The 14,402-nt window shown below is 49.5% G+C and overlaps 5 protein-coding genes across 5 annotated transcripts in view; 3 read left to right on the top strand and 2 right to left on the bottom strand.

The window, feature by feature from the left end:
• Positions 1–1,227: 1,227 nt before the first annotated feature.
• UREG_00781 (uncharacterized protein) lies at positions 1,228–5,613 on the top strand (the record flags this gene model as incomplete). The annotated part of the gene is made up of 3 exons (XM_002541221.1): positions 1,228–1,597; positions 1,660–2,919; positions 2,984–5,613. 3 exons carry the CDS (start codon positions 1,228–1,230, stop codon positions 5,611–5,613), a joined length of 4,260 nt encoding a protein of 1,419 aa, XP_002541267.1.
• Positions 5,614–6,462: 849 nt separating this feature from the next.
• UREG_00782 (uncharacterized protein) lies at positions 6,463–8,122 on the top strand (the record flags this gene model as incomplete). The annotated part of the gene is made up of 3 exons (XM_002541222.1): positions 6,463–6,520; positions 6,729–6,763; positions 6,851–8,122. The coding sequence occupies 3 exons, from the start codon at positions 6,463–6,465 to the stop codon at positions 8,120–8,122; spliced, it is 1,365 nt and encodes a 454-aa protein (XP_002541268.1).
• A 1,545-nt stretch (positions 8,123–9,667) lies between these two features.
• UREG_00783 (mitochondrial nuclease) lies at positions 9,668–10,672 on the bottom strand (the record flags this gene model as incomplete). Its single annotated transcript, XM_002541223.1, has 1 exon — positions 9,668–10,672. The coding sequence occupies one exon, from the start codon at positions 10,670–10,672 to the stop codon at positions 9,668–9,670; it is 1,005 nt and encodes a 334-aa protein (XP_002541269.1).
• An 816-nt stretch (positions 10,673–11,488) lies between these two features.
• On the top strand, positions 11,489–13,052 carry UREG_00784 (uncharacterized protein; the record flags this gene model as incomplete). Its single annotated transcript, XM_002541224.1, has 3 exons — positions 11,489–11,543; positions 11,603–11,733; positions 11,787–13,052. The coding sequence occupies 3 exons, from the start codon at positions 11,489–11,491 to the stop codon at positions 13,050–13,052; spliced, it is 1,452 nt and encodes a 483-aa protein (XP_002541270.1).
• A 328-nt stretch (positions 13,053–13,380) lies between these two features.
• UREG_00785 (uncharacterized protein) overlaps positions 13,381–14,402 on the bottom strand; it is a gene marked incomplete at both ends in the record, with an annotated part of 1,255 nt that continues 233 nt past the window's right edge. The window contains one exon of the mRNA XM_002541225.1: positions 13,381–14,353. Coding sequence (XP_002541271.1) covers positions 13,381–14,353 — 973 coding nt within the window. The remainder of the gene's footprint in view (positions 14,354–14,402) is intronic.

Here is a 14,402-nt window from a genome sequence, read left to right on the forward strand (position 1 = left end):
GGAGAAGAGCGGGATTGTTCGTGCATATGTATGCATTTTCCCAGAGATTGAGAATGGCTGTGTTTAGCCCCTTGCAGTGACGCAGACACACTGTTTGCCTTATTGTTTTTGTTATTCCTTATCTGACTCCAGTCTGCATCAAAACCCTGCAGCAAAAGGTCCATTTTCCCTTTGAATCACAGGCTCAGGAGTCCTCATCCCAAAGAAGCAAATAAGGACAACAAAGTAATAGTTAGTCAACAATAAATCCTCAAACATGAGACGCCATGATCGACAATGCAACATCCCCTAACCTAGAATCATTTGCCTTTGATGACTATGTAGCCATGAGGCAAAAACACCCCTAAATCGTCTGAAACTTCGGTACGGAGTAGAGTCGGAGCTGTACTTCCCTTCAGTTTGTGTCCAGAACCCGACTTGGGATGTTCCCCTGGCCACCCGCCTCGCCCTCCTGTTGTTGGTCTCTGCGATCGTGACCAAATTCTTGTCCTGATTGGATTGCCAGCGCCCGGATTACGTTGACGCTCATACTGTAAGGAGTCGCGGATGCAGCCCTGCAGCTGTCCGGCTCCCGCCACTTTTGACTTCATCTCCAAGCGGGTCTTAACTTCAGTCCATTCCAGAAGGGAGGAGGCCAATCAGAACCGCATTCCGATCCGCTCGCCGCGAGCTTTCAGAGAGCAGCCTTGCAAAATCCACTGCCTGCTGTGAACTCGTCCAACAACAGAAAGTCCAAATCTGGATGCTCGGCGATTTTGTCTGGGATGCAAGTGTGTTTGGGTTTCGCTCCTTAGCACCCAACTGTTGTGCCTGTGCGTTCACCTCTGATCTCCACCCTCTTCCACCTCCCACGTCAGCCTCTCCAGAGCAAAGCGTCATTCCCCTGCTATCAACAGATAGAAATTCAACATTCACCACATCTGTTTTGACTTGCGACTGTTGTTATAGAGAAAGTCTGTACCGACTTCAATTCTTCAGCTGGCTAAGCATTGGTTGCTGACATCTTCCTGTCGACGCCGCAGACATCCAATTGCTTCCGCTTCCTGGCCCGCTCTTGACTGTCCCGACCTGAGGCGCCCTCGCTGCTAGACGCGCCTTGCAATCATCTTGCGAGTCCAAAGTCTTCCCTAATCAGAAATCACAGTTCACCAAAGCTTGGGTGGTCTTAACATGAATGGACGAGTCTGAGCGAATGACCATGAGCATTGTCGGAAGAGCTGCTGCATAATGCCGTGGAAAGGATTGAAAATCGGTGGCACCGGCCAAAAAGGCGGTTCAGACAAAACGCAGAGAACGGATTCAAATATTCCAGCTCGATTCAGTGACCATGCCCCCCGCGCGGTTCACTCCAGCGAACACATAGTTCCCCAAGCACCCGAATTGCTATCTGCCCCTCCTCAGAAAATACCTTCCTCATCCTTTGATCACGGCGAAAGAAAGGCGACGCAACTTGAAAGTCGTGCTCTTCGAGCTCAGAATACCAAACGAAACAGATTCAGCTTGTTGAGGTTTCGCCATGCCTCTGATCCTCAGCTGTCAGCATCGTACCATGATGGAGAGCTTCCACCTGTTCCAGCCATTCCTAAAAGCGCTCAAAGTAAGTCATTGGGGCCAGTCGCTATTCCTGAACCATCCCCCGGCTAACAACTTACTGTGCAGCACCAAAAATAATCACAACGTCCCCAACCACCGATAACCTTGACCAAGTCGCAAAACGCAAAAGTATCTTCAAGCTATCCCATCCTAAAGCACCGATTGAAAAGCCCAAGTCAGCTGGAACCAGCCCTACTCCCCTGACTAGTAATTCTCTGCCCCCGTTTCCAGTCTCTGCCACGGCTCCATCGAGCGTTAGGGCCTCCCATATCAGTTTCGAGGAGCCCCAAGGACGGCTCTCAACTGCCTCTTTACGTAGTGGCCCCGTCCGTTTTCAAGACGGTACACACCACGGCCTGCTCCCTGCGGCCAGGGTATCAGAATCATCAAGGTCCGATGGAAGTTCAGCGGAACATGGCGTTTACAACAGCGCGTCAAGAACGGATGCCTCCTCCAGTACCTCTTCGTTTTTCCGTCTTCCGAGATTGAAGAAGAATCGACACAGTCTTCTCCCATTTCCCGCAAAAATTCCTCTATCCGGGCAGTTCCCAAAACCTGACCTACACACGCGTGCGATGCCTACTTCATCCATCGACCAGGATCGAGAGCTTCTTTCTCCACTTCCATCCCCATCCCGCTCATCTCTTGGTCGTGCGGCCCAAACCCCAAGCTCTCCCGAACCAAACCTCTTGCGCAATAATTCAATCGCGTCCGCTCATTCTGTGAGATCTTCCCTGTCACTTAGATTGTCAAACAGGCCGACTCGTCGAGGAAGATCATCGACGATAGGCTCTCTTGCTGATATTCAAGATGATGCTCGCCAGTCATCTGCCGAGATCGTCCCGTCTAGTCGCACGTCAACGTTCACTGCTCCACGAAAAAGTTTCAGCGACATGTTTAGCCCTTCACAAAGGTCGAAGCACCAAATAGAAAGGTTTCCACCAGAAAGCCCTTCCGATAGAGTTCCAGGAACCCCTCAGTCGGCGATATCCAAACCAAATTCTTTTTCGATAGCACGAGAAGTAGCTAGCTGCCCTCCTAGAGAACCGGACGATACTCCAGGGACTTATCTTAGCCGGCTCGAGAATACTGTCCATAGGGCAGCCATTGCTACAATTCTGTCTCAGGGAGCGGATGACTTCTATAAAACAGCGCTAAGAAAATATATGCGCAGCTTTTCGTTTTTTGGAGACTCGATGGATATGGCAATTCGAAAACTCCTCATGGAAGTAGAGTTGCCGAAAGAGACCCAGCAGATAGACCGCGTTCTCCAAGGATTTGCCGATAGATACCATGAATGCAACCCGGGTATCTTCGCGTCAACCGGTAAGTCCACGTAGACATAACTTTCTCTATTTAAGAGTCTTGCTGATGCCTAGTGGGGATTTAGACCAAGCTTATTTCATTGCGTTCTCCCTGTTAATTCTCCATACGGACGTCTTTAACAAGAATAACAAACGAAAGATGCAGAAGCAGGATTATGTCCGCAACACGAGAGGCGAAGGACTAGCAGAAGAGATTCTCGAATGCTTTTACGACAATATCTGCTACACTCCTTTCATTCATGTGGAGGACGAAGTGAATTTGGGGGTGCGGCGACTAGGACCCAAGTCGCGTAGTCCTTTGTTCAAAGTTGCGGGCTCCGATCATATATCAAGGGCCTCTAGAGATCCTGTTGACCCATATACTCTGATCCTCGAGGGTAAACTTGGAGCTCTACGGCCAAATTTCAAGGATGTCATGGATTTGGAAGACGTATACAGCACTTCGGGGCTTGATCATTCACGGGATATGAACGAGCTTCATCAACTGTTCTATAAGCCGTGCGTCTTGCAGATAGTGTCGGAAAGGTCCCGGCCGGATGCTTTCGTGACACAAACTTCCATCGCGAACCCTGCGGAATCGCAACCGGGATTAGTAGATATCAGAGTGGCTAAAGTTGGGCTCCTGTGGAGAAAAGACCCTAAAAAAAAGAAGACCCGATCTCCATGGCAGGAATGGGGTGCTGTGCTGACCGGCTCACAGCTTTATTTTTTTAGAGACGTCCAGTGGGTAAAGTCGTTGATATCACAGTACGAGTCGAGACAGAATCGTGGCCGTCGCCACGCTGTGGTTTTTAAACCTCCTGTTTCTGATTTTAAACCCGACGCTATCGTTTCCACCGCCGATGCCGTGGCGTTACTGGATTCAAGTTACAAGAAGCATAAACATGCCTTTTTGTTCGTTCGCCATGGGGGATTTGAGGAAGTCTTTTTAGCGAACAGCGATACCGAGATGGACGATTGGATCTCCACCATAAATTATGCAGCTGCATTCAGAACCACAGGTGTCCGGATGAGGGGAATGATCGGTGCCAATTATGAAGGCTACCTCCCCCAGAAGAGTGCTCGAGCAAACTCGATAACGTCGGATACATCTGAGACACCTACAGTGTCTGAACTCGCTCTTGCGAATACTAGAAGGATGGATCCACGTCTGGCAGAAGAAGTTTTTGCGGCTCGTCGCGAACTGGTCTCGACAAGGATAACGGAAGCGAACGAGAAGTTATCCTCGACTCAAAAACAGCTGGAAGACCTCCTCCAAAATGCGAGGCACCTCCAAATCCTAACTCCTATTCACCCTCGTGCCAGGGACCAGGTTCTGCTTGCAGCCGGGCGAATGGCAGCTAAAATTAAATGGGTTCGATTGGATATTTGGCGATCGAAATGCCATCGAGACGTGTTGGCACTCGATTTAGAGGAAGAGGAGAAGCATCTATCTGTGAAAAGGGTTCCTCCAAGCAGCACCCCAAGTGGAAACGAATTATGTTCGGTTTCCAGTCAGGAGCGACCGCTGGCATCAGAGTCTGCACCGAGCTTAGCTCCCACGTCCCCAAGGAGCAACCGGTCCTCCAAACGACCACGTTCACGCTCTCCAACGCCAGTTAGAGCAGCTAGCCCACCCGATGGTTCTATCGAACGTGTTTCAGTGAATATTCACAGGCCCGGACCCCCGAAATCCCTCACGGCCTCTGACATAGCCGCTCAAACGCGGAAGCCTTCAATCTCTGGGAGCAAAGATGACGCCAGTATTGATTTATTAAAGAAGCCAGGGGAGACTGGGCTCCCACGTGAGGCTTCAGTGACTTCGATAAGCGGTCACCGAACCCCAACTCCCAGTGTATTTGATAACGAGGAAGAGCGTCTTCTTCGGGAAGCGGGGATCTTATCCAATGAACTATTGACGCAAATGTCTGCCACCGGCGAAGCGGTGGATGGATCCAGTAACGCAACTCTTGACGGTCCTATCGAACCACCGTCTAGCGAAGGTCGAAGCAAGGTTCGCAGAAGTCTGCATCGGACGCTTCGTGAGGGCCATTTAATCCCCCATCATCAGCGCAGCAAAAAAGGTAAAGATTCTGCTTCGATGATCTCCACAGCCAGCGACGGAAATGTCCCTGCAGAAACTGAGGTTCTGCCACGAGGTACTGGAAGTTTCACTCTTCACGGAAAAAAGGCATCTGTGGTTACCTTTGGTTCCGAATGGGAAAACATGTCGCCGGAACAACGGTTAAAACAACGTAAACCTATTGACCCCGAAGATTCGCATCCATCAGGGATACCGGGCTCAGACGGCCAGGTTGACCTACCGACCTCAGAAAGTATTAGCGGTAAAAAGACGTACTCGCTCAGGTCTGTGAGCACCACCACAGCCAAAAGCGTCCGGCAACGGGATAGTACTCAGGAAAAGATCGGTGACCTTACCTCCCCTGGAGGATCTTTAGCTGAGATCAGCTCCCCACATAGCAATGAGCACAGCGGAACAATCGACGCAGATTCCGTTATTATTGAAGAAGAGGAAGACTCCCATGAAGAACCCCACGATCCACCGGTTCAACCTGCAACGGCCAAGGAACAGTTTAAGAACTCGACCGATGAGCCAGAAGAATCAGTCCTGACTTCTGCAGAGATGGGACCGGCCATTCATGATACTCCTCTTCAAGCAAACCGCATTGTTTCGGAACAAGCCATTGAAGCGTAATTCGCTCCCTTGATAACCTCTGTGCATCGTTGACTCCTTTGACCTCTTTGACATCTTTAACCATCCTTTTATCCCGATTCCCTTATCACGATTGTTACGATTGCTCGATTCCCACTCAATGTTCTCATCTTCATTTGTTTGCAATGTCGTTTCTTGCATTTGTTTCCCCAAATCCCATTTGATATCCGCAAATGCCGCCGGCAATAAACCTGTACTACATATTCAGTGTGTGCATTGATAATTCAAAAGCTCCCATACCTACTTTGTACCTCATATTCCCCTTTCGCTTTACCCTTCTGTCTCCGAGTGGCTTTCGCCGTCCTTTTTCCCCCTAGCATGATGTATGATGTCGACCTCTAATCGTTGCATGTTTCCATAATCTCCCCATTATCTTGTGTGGAACCTCAGAAAATAGGCCTTGCAGATTGTTTCTTATCCCGATTTGGCAGAGGTCTGATATTGTGACCCATTTGCAATGTGCCTGTCTGTGCAAAGCTCTGAAGACATCTGTGTTTTAAGTTGCCTGCAAAAAACAATAAATATGATTATTGAGGTTGAAGTCAGGAATATTTCAGTGTGTTTTCCATTCACAGCTTAAGCGAAGCATTTTGATACCCAAAGAGGTAATACATTGGGCTCACGTGAGCAGGAACAGTATTTAAACAACAGAAAGCATTGCTGCATTGTTTTCCCCTTGTTCCTTTATATCCTTTCTCTCTTTAGAAGTTATCTGTTCATGTTTTAAAACAAGATATTGCTATCCATAGTAAGTTAACATAAATCCAAAACTTAGATCGAATATCTTTGACAATTCAAAGCAAGCCATATAGCTCTTCCTGCCATTGTACCATGGGCATGTCTGAGGCTTCCCCTGCCTCTAGGCAGTCCAATATCGCTCCTCCTGATGGTAAGGATGCCGGAGAGGCGGGCCATCTCAAAGATATTATATTTCCGTGCTCACAGTAAGCGGGTGGGCTTAGGAGAACGGCGAGTAGATGATAGCCGATTTTCGAAAGACTCTACCGAATCTAAAGGTCTCGATTCAGCGGACTTGCTTACTAGCGATGATGATGATGAATATATTGGCAGTGGCTCAGAGGATTCTAACCTGCCAGATTTTCCTGGTATTAGGGAGCGGATAATCAAAATTGTGAGTGGTGTGGAACCCCTTGATAGGATATGGCTAGGATAAATGGAGGAGAGAGCCATAGAAGTGGCTAACAACGATGCTGTATAGGAAAGGGGTTCACCCTTCAAGGGCGGTTTGGACACAACGGCTTCCCGCTTGCTTATGAGCGAGGGAATGGGGTGGATACCCGCCAGTTGCGACCGTAGGGGAATGGGGCTCGTTGCAATGACTGAGATGACCCGAGGCCATTTAATTGCCCATGAAACAGTGATGGTTGTGGACGAAACATTGGAATCCATGGGAGGTTCGATCAAAGATTACAACGAGATGCTCGCACAGCGTCTCAAGGCAGTAAAGAACAATCAGAAGTTTGCCCATTACTTCTTTGGCCTCGGAAAAGGTTCAGAAGAGAAATTTGGAAAGCTAGGCGCCTATTTTGAGAGGAACTGCATTCCATGCCCCCTTCCGTCGGGACGCAAGGTCCGAGTGCTTGGTCCCTGGATCTCGATTATCAACCACTCTTGTGCACCAAATGCGGAGCAGACTCTCCTCGAAACTACAATCGGAGGTACCAAGTTTAGCTTCGTCGACATACGCGCATGCCGAAAAATAATGCCAGGGGAAGAAATCACAGTGTCGTACCAAGATATATACCTAACTGCCGCCGAAAGGAAAAAATTCATGGACAAGAAATTTGGCTTTGAGTGTGCTTGCAAATGCTGTTTGCATCCAAACCCTCATTTGGAAGCGGACTTCCGTTTTGTAAAAAGGAAGCTTCCAATCGTGCTTTCGCCGGCCGTGGGTAGGACCCAGCCTGCTAAAGCTCTGAAAAACGCATATCATGTTCTCAGCAGGCTTATGAGAAACGGAATTCAGGATCGGAGGTATCCTGATATCCTGGCCTACTGTGCGAGAATATGCGCGTTCCACTCAGATGTAGGCCGAGTGTTGGCCTTTTTGAATACAGCACAAGCGGCTTTTTACAGAACCCAAGGCATTGATGGGCCGGACCTTGCGAAATTGCTTGAGATTGAAGCAAATGTTGAGTTACTAACCCGTAACCGCGACTCGTTGAGGGGTCGGTCGGCCATCCAAGAGGCACAGGTGGTTGGGGTACTTGACCACGAAGGATGCAGGATTGGATTCATGCTCCAGGTCAACGATTGCGACTACCTCCGGCTATGTGACGCCAAAAGATCGGATAGGAAGAGCGGAGCGCCAGGGCTGCTGGATGACAGGGCTAGTGGCAACGAGCTGCCGGACTTGCCAGCGCTTCTACAGGACCTTGCCTTGGAGAAAAAGGAACATGATGAAATGAGGCTTCGTCCGAGGAAAGAGAAAAGCGCTCAAAAGAAACGAAGAGCTCAGAACAAGAAGTAAGGAGGGCATGGCTAGGCCGCAGGGTCTGAATACGCTCCTCGTCGTCAGTATGGCGGATAGTCTGCTTAGTCATCAGATATCTGCAGCTCGAAGCTGCACCTCTTTGATAGCACGGTGATTTACATACAATACCGATTCTCTATGCTTGTTTGACCTTTCTCTTTGAATTCAATGTTTTCCTAATATCCACTCCATCTGTAATGGCTCATTCCAAACGTAATACCTCCCTCCCCCATTTTACTTCATATGAGCGGTCTTTACTCCGGGTCCACCTGGGGCTCCCAGAGCACCAGACTATCGCGAGAATCCTTTCTCCCATTCTCCTCTTGCAGACTTTGCCTTCAGCCCGCCCGCGCGCCTGTGGTTGCATGTTCTACGAATGGCGATCTATTCTGTCGAGAATGTGCCGTGAACGACCTCCTCGCCCAACGGAAGGAAATCAAAAGGTTGGAAAAGGAGCGCGAGCTAGAGCAGCAGGAGAGAGAGGAGCATGATGAGAGGCTTGCGCAGGAAGCAAAAGAACGAGAGTTGAAGGAGTTTGAAATGATCAGTATGGGATTGGAGGATCGGAAAAGAAAGCTTTCGGACCGAGCTGCGGGTGAGGCGAGTCCGGGGAGTGATGGAGGATTGCCAAAGAAAAAACGGAAGGGGTTCGAGCTGGATGAGGCGGAGTTGCGGAGGGTTGCGAGAGAGGAGCGGGAAAGGATTAGAAAAGAGATTGCACGGGAGAGAGTGAGTTGGCAACCGGACTGCATGTCTTTTCCACTTGAGATTTAGGCTGACAGCATCCTTTAAGAGTGAATCGGCGAGGCCGCAGATGCCTTCCTTCTGGATACCATCCTTAACCCCATCCACGGAGAACGGCGCCAATGATGCAAAACCAGCGAAATTGAATCCTATTTGTCCCGCGTCGACGCCTACGAACAAGCATGGCTACTCTTTAAAATCCCTCGTGACAGTGAACTTTGCGGAAGAGAAAGACGACCAGTCTGGACAAATGGTACGGATATGCCCAGCGTGTAAACGATCCTTGAATAATGGTGTCAAAGCGATGCGTAAGTTTCAACTTGAAAGAAATTGCGATATAACCACGTCTCTAATCCGGCCTTTAGTAACGAAACCATGCGGACATGTAATATGCAAACCCTGTGTTGAGAAGTTTATGACACCGCATAAGGATCCGGACCCGCATGCTCAAGACTCGGAAGACGCCCAGCTCCATGGTCGGATGCTGTGCTATGTATGTGAGACAGATATTACAGAGAGGAAATCTAAAAAGGAGGGCAAGAAAGACAAGGACAAGGAAAAGATACGTCCCGGCCTAATTGCTATTTGTTCTGAGGGAACTGGGTTTGCTGGCGGAGGAACGAATCTTGCGAAGAAAGCTGGGACGGCCTTCCAATGTTAAGAATCATATTCGAAGAATTGACCTTGTACAAATGCTCCCCTATACCCATTTCAAATAAGCTCTATATTATACATAATATCCCGGATTTGTCCCGAGAACCCAAGGGGTGAAAACGTTTGGCCGGTAAATTTCAAATATCACGACGGAAGCGCCTTTCTATTGCTTGCCTTGGCAAATTCTCTCACGGTTATTTCACACTTTATCTCCTGGCACAGTCTCTTCTTTCGGTCCGGTGCAAGTTTTGAGGTAAATTCCAAACCACTAGCACGTTCCACGGCCTCCAATGGCACCTCAAAATCCGACAGACTCTTTTCATTTGGAATCCGAGCGTTCGGCAGCACAAATGCGCCTAAACTAACTTTTCCTCCCGCTTTACCGTCCTCCGCAAAGATAACCTTGTAAAAGTGTGTGGGAACGGCAACGTTCGGCGGGTTCCCAATAACTTCATAGGAAACCCTCCACTTCCCATCCGCAGGATCTTTTTTCGGCAGATACAGTGGACCCGTGACGATACGAACAGAAGGATATTTTGTCGTCAGCCTACGACAAAAGTCCTCAAAATGTGCCCAGTAATCGCGGTTGAACCCCTCTCCTACCTGGGGGCACATGTTGCTCAGCGCAAAGGTCGCATCCATGGCATCCTGGCTCCATTTCGCATCTGCGGCGGGCACCTGATGTCCACGGTCATATCCTGAGCGGAAGTAATCGCTCAGTTTAGCACGAAACGCGGACGGAATACTCTGATCTTCGTAGAAGGTGCTGTTTTTACGATCGGCGTTGTTCAGTTTAAGGGATTCGGGTGTGATGTGCTCCGCAACCCAGGATGGGTTGCGTGTGCGTCGATCGTATGCGCTTGCGAGAGGGAGACTGTTCACATTGTCTGCAATTGGGCCGGGAAATCCATACTGGAAGAGGCCGGCTGGGTCGACTGGGGATGGGAATCGGGTTGGGATTTGCGGAGTAGGTGGGTGAGGAACAATCGCAGGTGATGCGGCGGGAACTGCAGGTTTGGTCGGCGCTGGTAAACTCGCCTGTATTGGCGACTGCTGACGCGAGGCCTTTGCTGAATAAACGAGCGCAGTGACGCCAGCACCAGTGGCAGCACCGGCAGCTGCGATGATAGCGAAGGTTGCCTTGGACATGTTGCAGGCGGGAGTAGAGAGTGGTAGTGAAGAGCGGACGATCGACCGGGAAGACGATCGAGCACAACAAATGGTGACTTGAAGCTCACTCCGTCTGCACGCCGTCCTGTCCCTGCCACAACGCCTGATTCCTCTTACTCAATGGAAGCGAAGATGAGGTCCGTCCTGGCTCAATTGGCGACAGCAGAGCTTTATCCAATCAGGATCGCTTTGATATAAATAAGCAAGCGGTGACCTGGATTATCTAATCTCAGGTACCTTGCGAGCAGACTAACCCCTTTTAGGACTGATACAAGGCTGAGTCATGTGACACGTCAAAACATCACCAAAAGATGAGCCTTCTTTGGAGGATTTCTGGCCGCCATGAGGATCTCCGAGGCAAGGCCTTAGACTGTGTCAAAAGAGAAGAATTAAAGCTCTATCCGGCCACAGTATCTTCCATTGGATTGTTTCATGTATTGTGCAAAACTTCATCTCATCAAATGACTGCCGGTATGCTATTACTAAGCGTGGCTTGGCGTATGTTGCTGACAAAGCGCGGGATGATGTAACCAAAGGACCTTGTTGGCCCGCAAAGGCGAACTAAGAGAATCCCGTTGAACTGCTTGAGATGTCAGGCTTCGTCCCTTGCAGTTGCACCTTGACATTATATGATTTTGTTCGACTCACATATATGCTACGTCGAGAGGTCTGATCGGAGTTGTCAGCACGATCAAAGGTGCTGTGTTAGCTTTCCGACTTTCATCTGTCGAGCGGCAACGGCGGTGCTTTAACTAGGTAGTTGTCGACACGGCGTCGAACCGTCCTCGCAGCAGCATGGGGCTTGACAATGATACTCGAGGATGGATTATGAGCTGTGTCAGCGGCGTCGGTATGCTTGGCTTTGCTCTTAAGATTACCTGGAACCTGTTAACCAAGATACAATTGTAGCCTGCGCTCTTGGCGCAACTATCATCTGCGTGGATCTAGTTGTTCGATATTGTTTTCGGAAGTCGAACTTTCAGATTGCTGACAGCGACGTATTCCTCTCGTCTTCAATGAGCTTGAGTGCAGGTGTCCTGGTGCGTACATATGCCTCGATGGAGCCCAAGTGTACGGTGCTAAAAAATTATAGCTCTTCACTTCGCTCTACAGTATGCTACCGACGTCGAAGATGTACCTCGTTCGTGCAGGCTACTCTCCTGGAATGGCTGCATTTATGCTGATAGGATTATTTCTCCTTGGAGTGGTCATTATTAAGATCGTGTCTGGCTTCATTCACCGCCATATGCCTTCACACGTGGTTGCTTGCGCTCACACCCACGAAGAAAACGGCAAAGATGTGGAAGATTCTGCTGGTTTATTGAGCTCCGATGCTCTCACACTCGGAGGAGTGACCAATGAGCAAACTCCATTATTGGCGGCGGATTCGAGTGTTTCCCAACATCAACCAGATCGGGGAGCGCAACATGTTCACTCAACCAGACCCCGTGCATCTATGGTTAAATCATTCCTGTCTGGCCCCATTGGCGGCCTAGTCGGAGTGCGAAAATCCGTCTGTGACGAAAATGGGCCGTGCTATGGTGTCTCTCAAGCCTGCGGTCAAGAGTGTATGAAATTCGCCCTGCAGAAAGACTCCGAGACTGTAGATGGACCCAGCCGGCCTATTGCTCCTCAACGCCACAGTTTCTCTGGCCCGCTGCACGTTGCGGATTCGGAACTAGCGGGAACCGACTTGGAAGGTCAAGGATCCGACATTTACTCTACTACTATAGTCAAAGTCACAAGTGATACCGACGAGACGGGTGATGTTATGGAAGCAGCCCGAGGCCACCCCCCATCGCCTTCTACGATCACTTATTCGCATCCAAAAGAGCATCACCATCATGTTCCTCAGAACGCTTTCCTATCCATTGGCTTGCAAACTTCGCTCGCCATCGCATTGCATAAACTGCCTGAAGGTTTCATCACATATGCAACTAACCATACGAATCCTACCCTTGGCTGGTCAGTGTTTATCGCACTCTTTGTGCATAACATCACAGAAGGATTCGCAATGGCATTGCCGCTCTATCTAGCTTTAAAATCCCGGCTAAAGGCCGTGATTTGGTCCAGCCTTCTTGGCGGTGTAAGCCAGCCTGCTGGTGCTGGGTTGGCTGCGTTGTGGATCTGGGGTGCTCGAAAAGCGTATCCTCACGCTGCAGGAGGCATGGAAGACGAAGATGGGGTGTCTTGGGCAGTATATGGAGGCATGTTCGCTGCTACTGCAGGCGTCATGACAAATGTCTCCCTGCAATTGTTCTCGGAAGGACTGGTGCTGTCGCACAATCAAAACCTTTGTATTGGGTTTGCTATTGCTGGAATGGGCATACTGGGACTCAGCTTTGCATTAACCGCTTGAAGCGTTCAACAGTGCATGGGTTAGGTCTTTATATCAATTGGTGTTCTTATTTTTCGGCATTAGATGTCTAGGGTTTGGGCATTCATTGTTCACCTTTTGTTCAGCATCCATTTCGCTTGGTTTCTTTTTGTTTAGCCGTATGATGTTTTCATGATGATGAGGCTATGACTCTTGAAAAGTGTGTCATCTTGGCAAGTATAGCTAGTTTATAAGGGGTTAAGATCATTGAGGTGATTGTTCAATGATATAGATGTCAAAATTAATTTATCCAACGACATTTGAATTGGAAAAACCCAATTGGGCGGAATATGACAAGAGTTCCAGTAGATTATGTTCCTGCCGCCTTCTCCTTCTCTCTCTCTCTCTTTCTGGCAAGATACCGTTCTTTAGCGCTCATCACATCGCTCTCCGACTTCTTACTCTTGTTCTTCTCTGCCAGCTCCTTGACTCGAGCCTCTTCCTCCTGCTTCTCTATTCGCATTCTCTCTTCTAACTGGGCAGCCAACATCTCCGTTTGCCTAGCTCGTTGCTGTGAACGAGCAGAGCCTGCACCGAAACGATCAGGCCTCACGTCTCGTACACGCGATTCGGTTGTGGAGCGGGCACGAGTCGCTTTCTGCTTCGGTTTAGAAGCAACATTCAGCCCGGCGGAGAGAAGCTGTCGTTTATCAACGACCTCCCCTTCATCGTTGACGATGATGCTGGCGCCACGAGCATTAAGTTCTGCGGCGATTTGCGCAGCAGACTTATCTTCTGGCTCCTTCTTATCTTCGTCATCCGCCTTTTCTGCCCTATTCCTCACAGCTTCTTCCGCTGCCTTGACAGCTTCTTCGTGCTTTTTCCCATCCCTAGCTAACATATCCTTGTAAAAACCCATCATGCCCATGCCTTTCTTCCTCCTTTCCTCCTCTTCTTTTTCCTTAGCAGCCTCCTCGGCTTCAATTTGTTTTACTTCTTCCTGCTGCGCCTTATACGCCGCTGTCACGAACTTCTCTTTATCCGCGTACTCGTCGCCTTCTGCTTCGCGTTCACGAGCTAGCAATTTATCGCGTGCGCGGAGTTGATCGCGTTTGCGGACTTCGGCACTACGGAGCAAGGAGGTTATGTATTTGGGTTCTGAAGCAGCAGCGGCAGAGGTTGAGGATTTCGTGGGTTTCGCGTGGATAGAGTCGTAAACGGCATCATAGTCGTATATGCTAGGATCGAGGGAAGCAGCCTCTCGAGCGTGCTTGGTGCTACTGTGGAGGGCTGAAAGATTGGCGTAATCCTCGCCCTTGCGGTCAACGGGCTTGGAGGATCCGCTTCGTGAAGGTGCCTTCTGTTGTCTCTTGGACGGAGGCTCCTCCGGTC

This window comes from Uncinocarpus reesii, genomic scaffold, assembly GCF_000003515.1.
Source record: "Uncinocarpus reesii 1704 scaffold_1 genomic scaffold, whole genome shotgun sequence".
Classification (NCBI taxonomy): domain Eukaryota; kingdom Fungi; phylum Ascomycota; class Eurotiomycetes; order Onygenales; family Onygenaceae; genus Uncinocarpus; species Uncinocarpus reesii.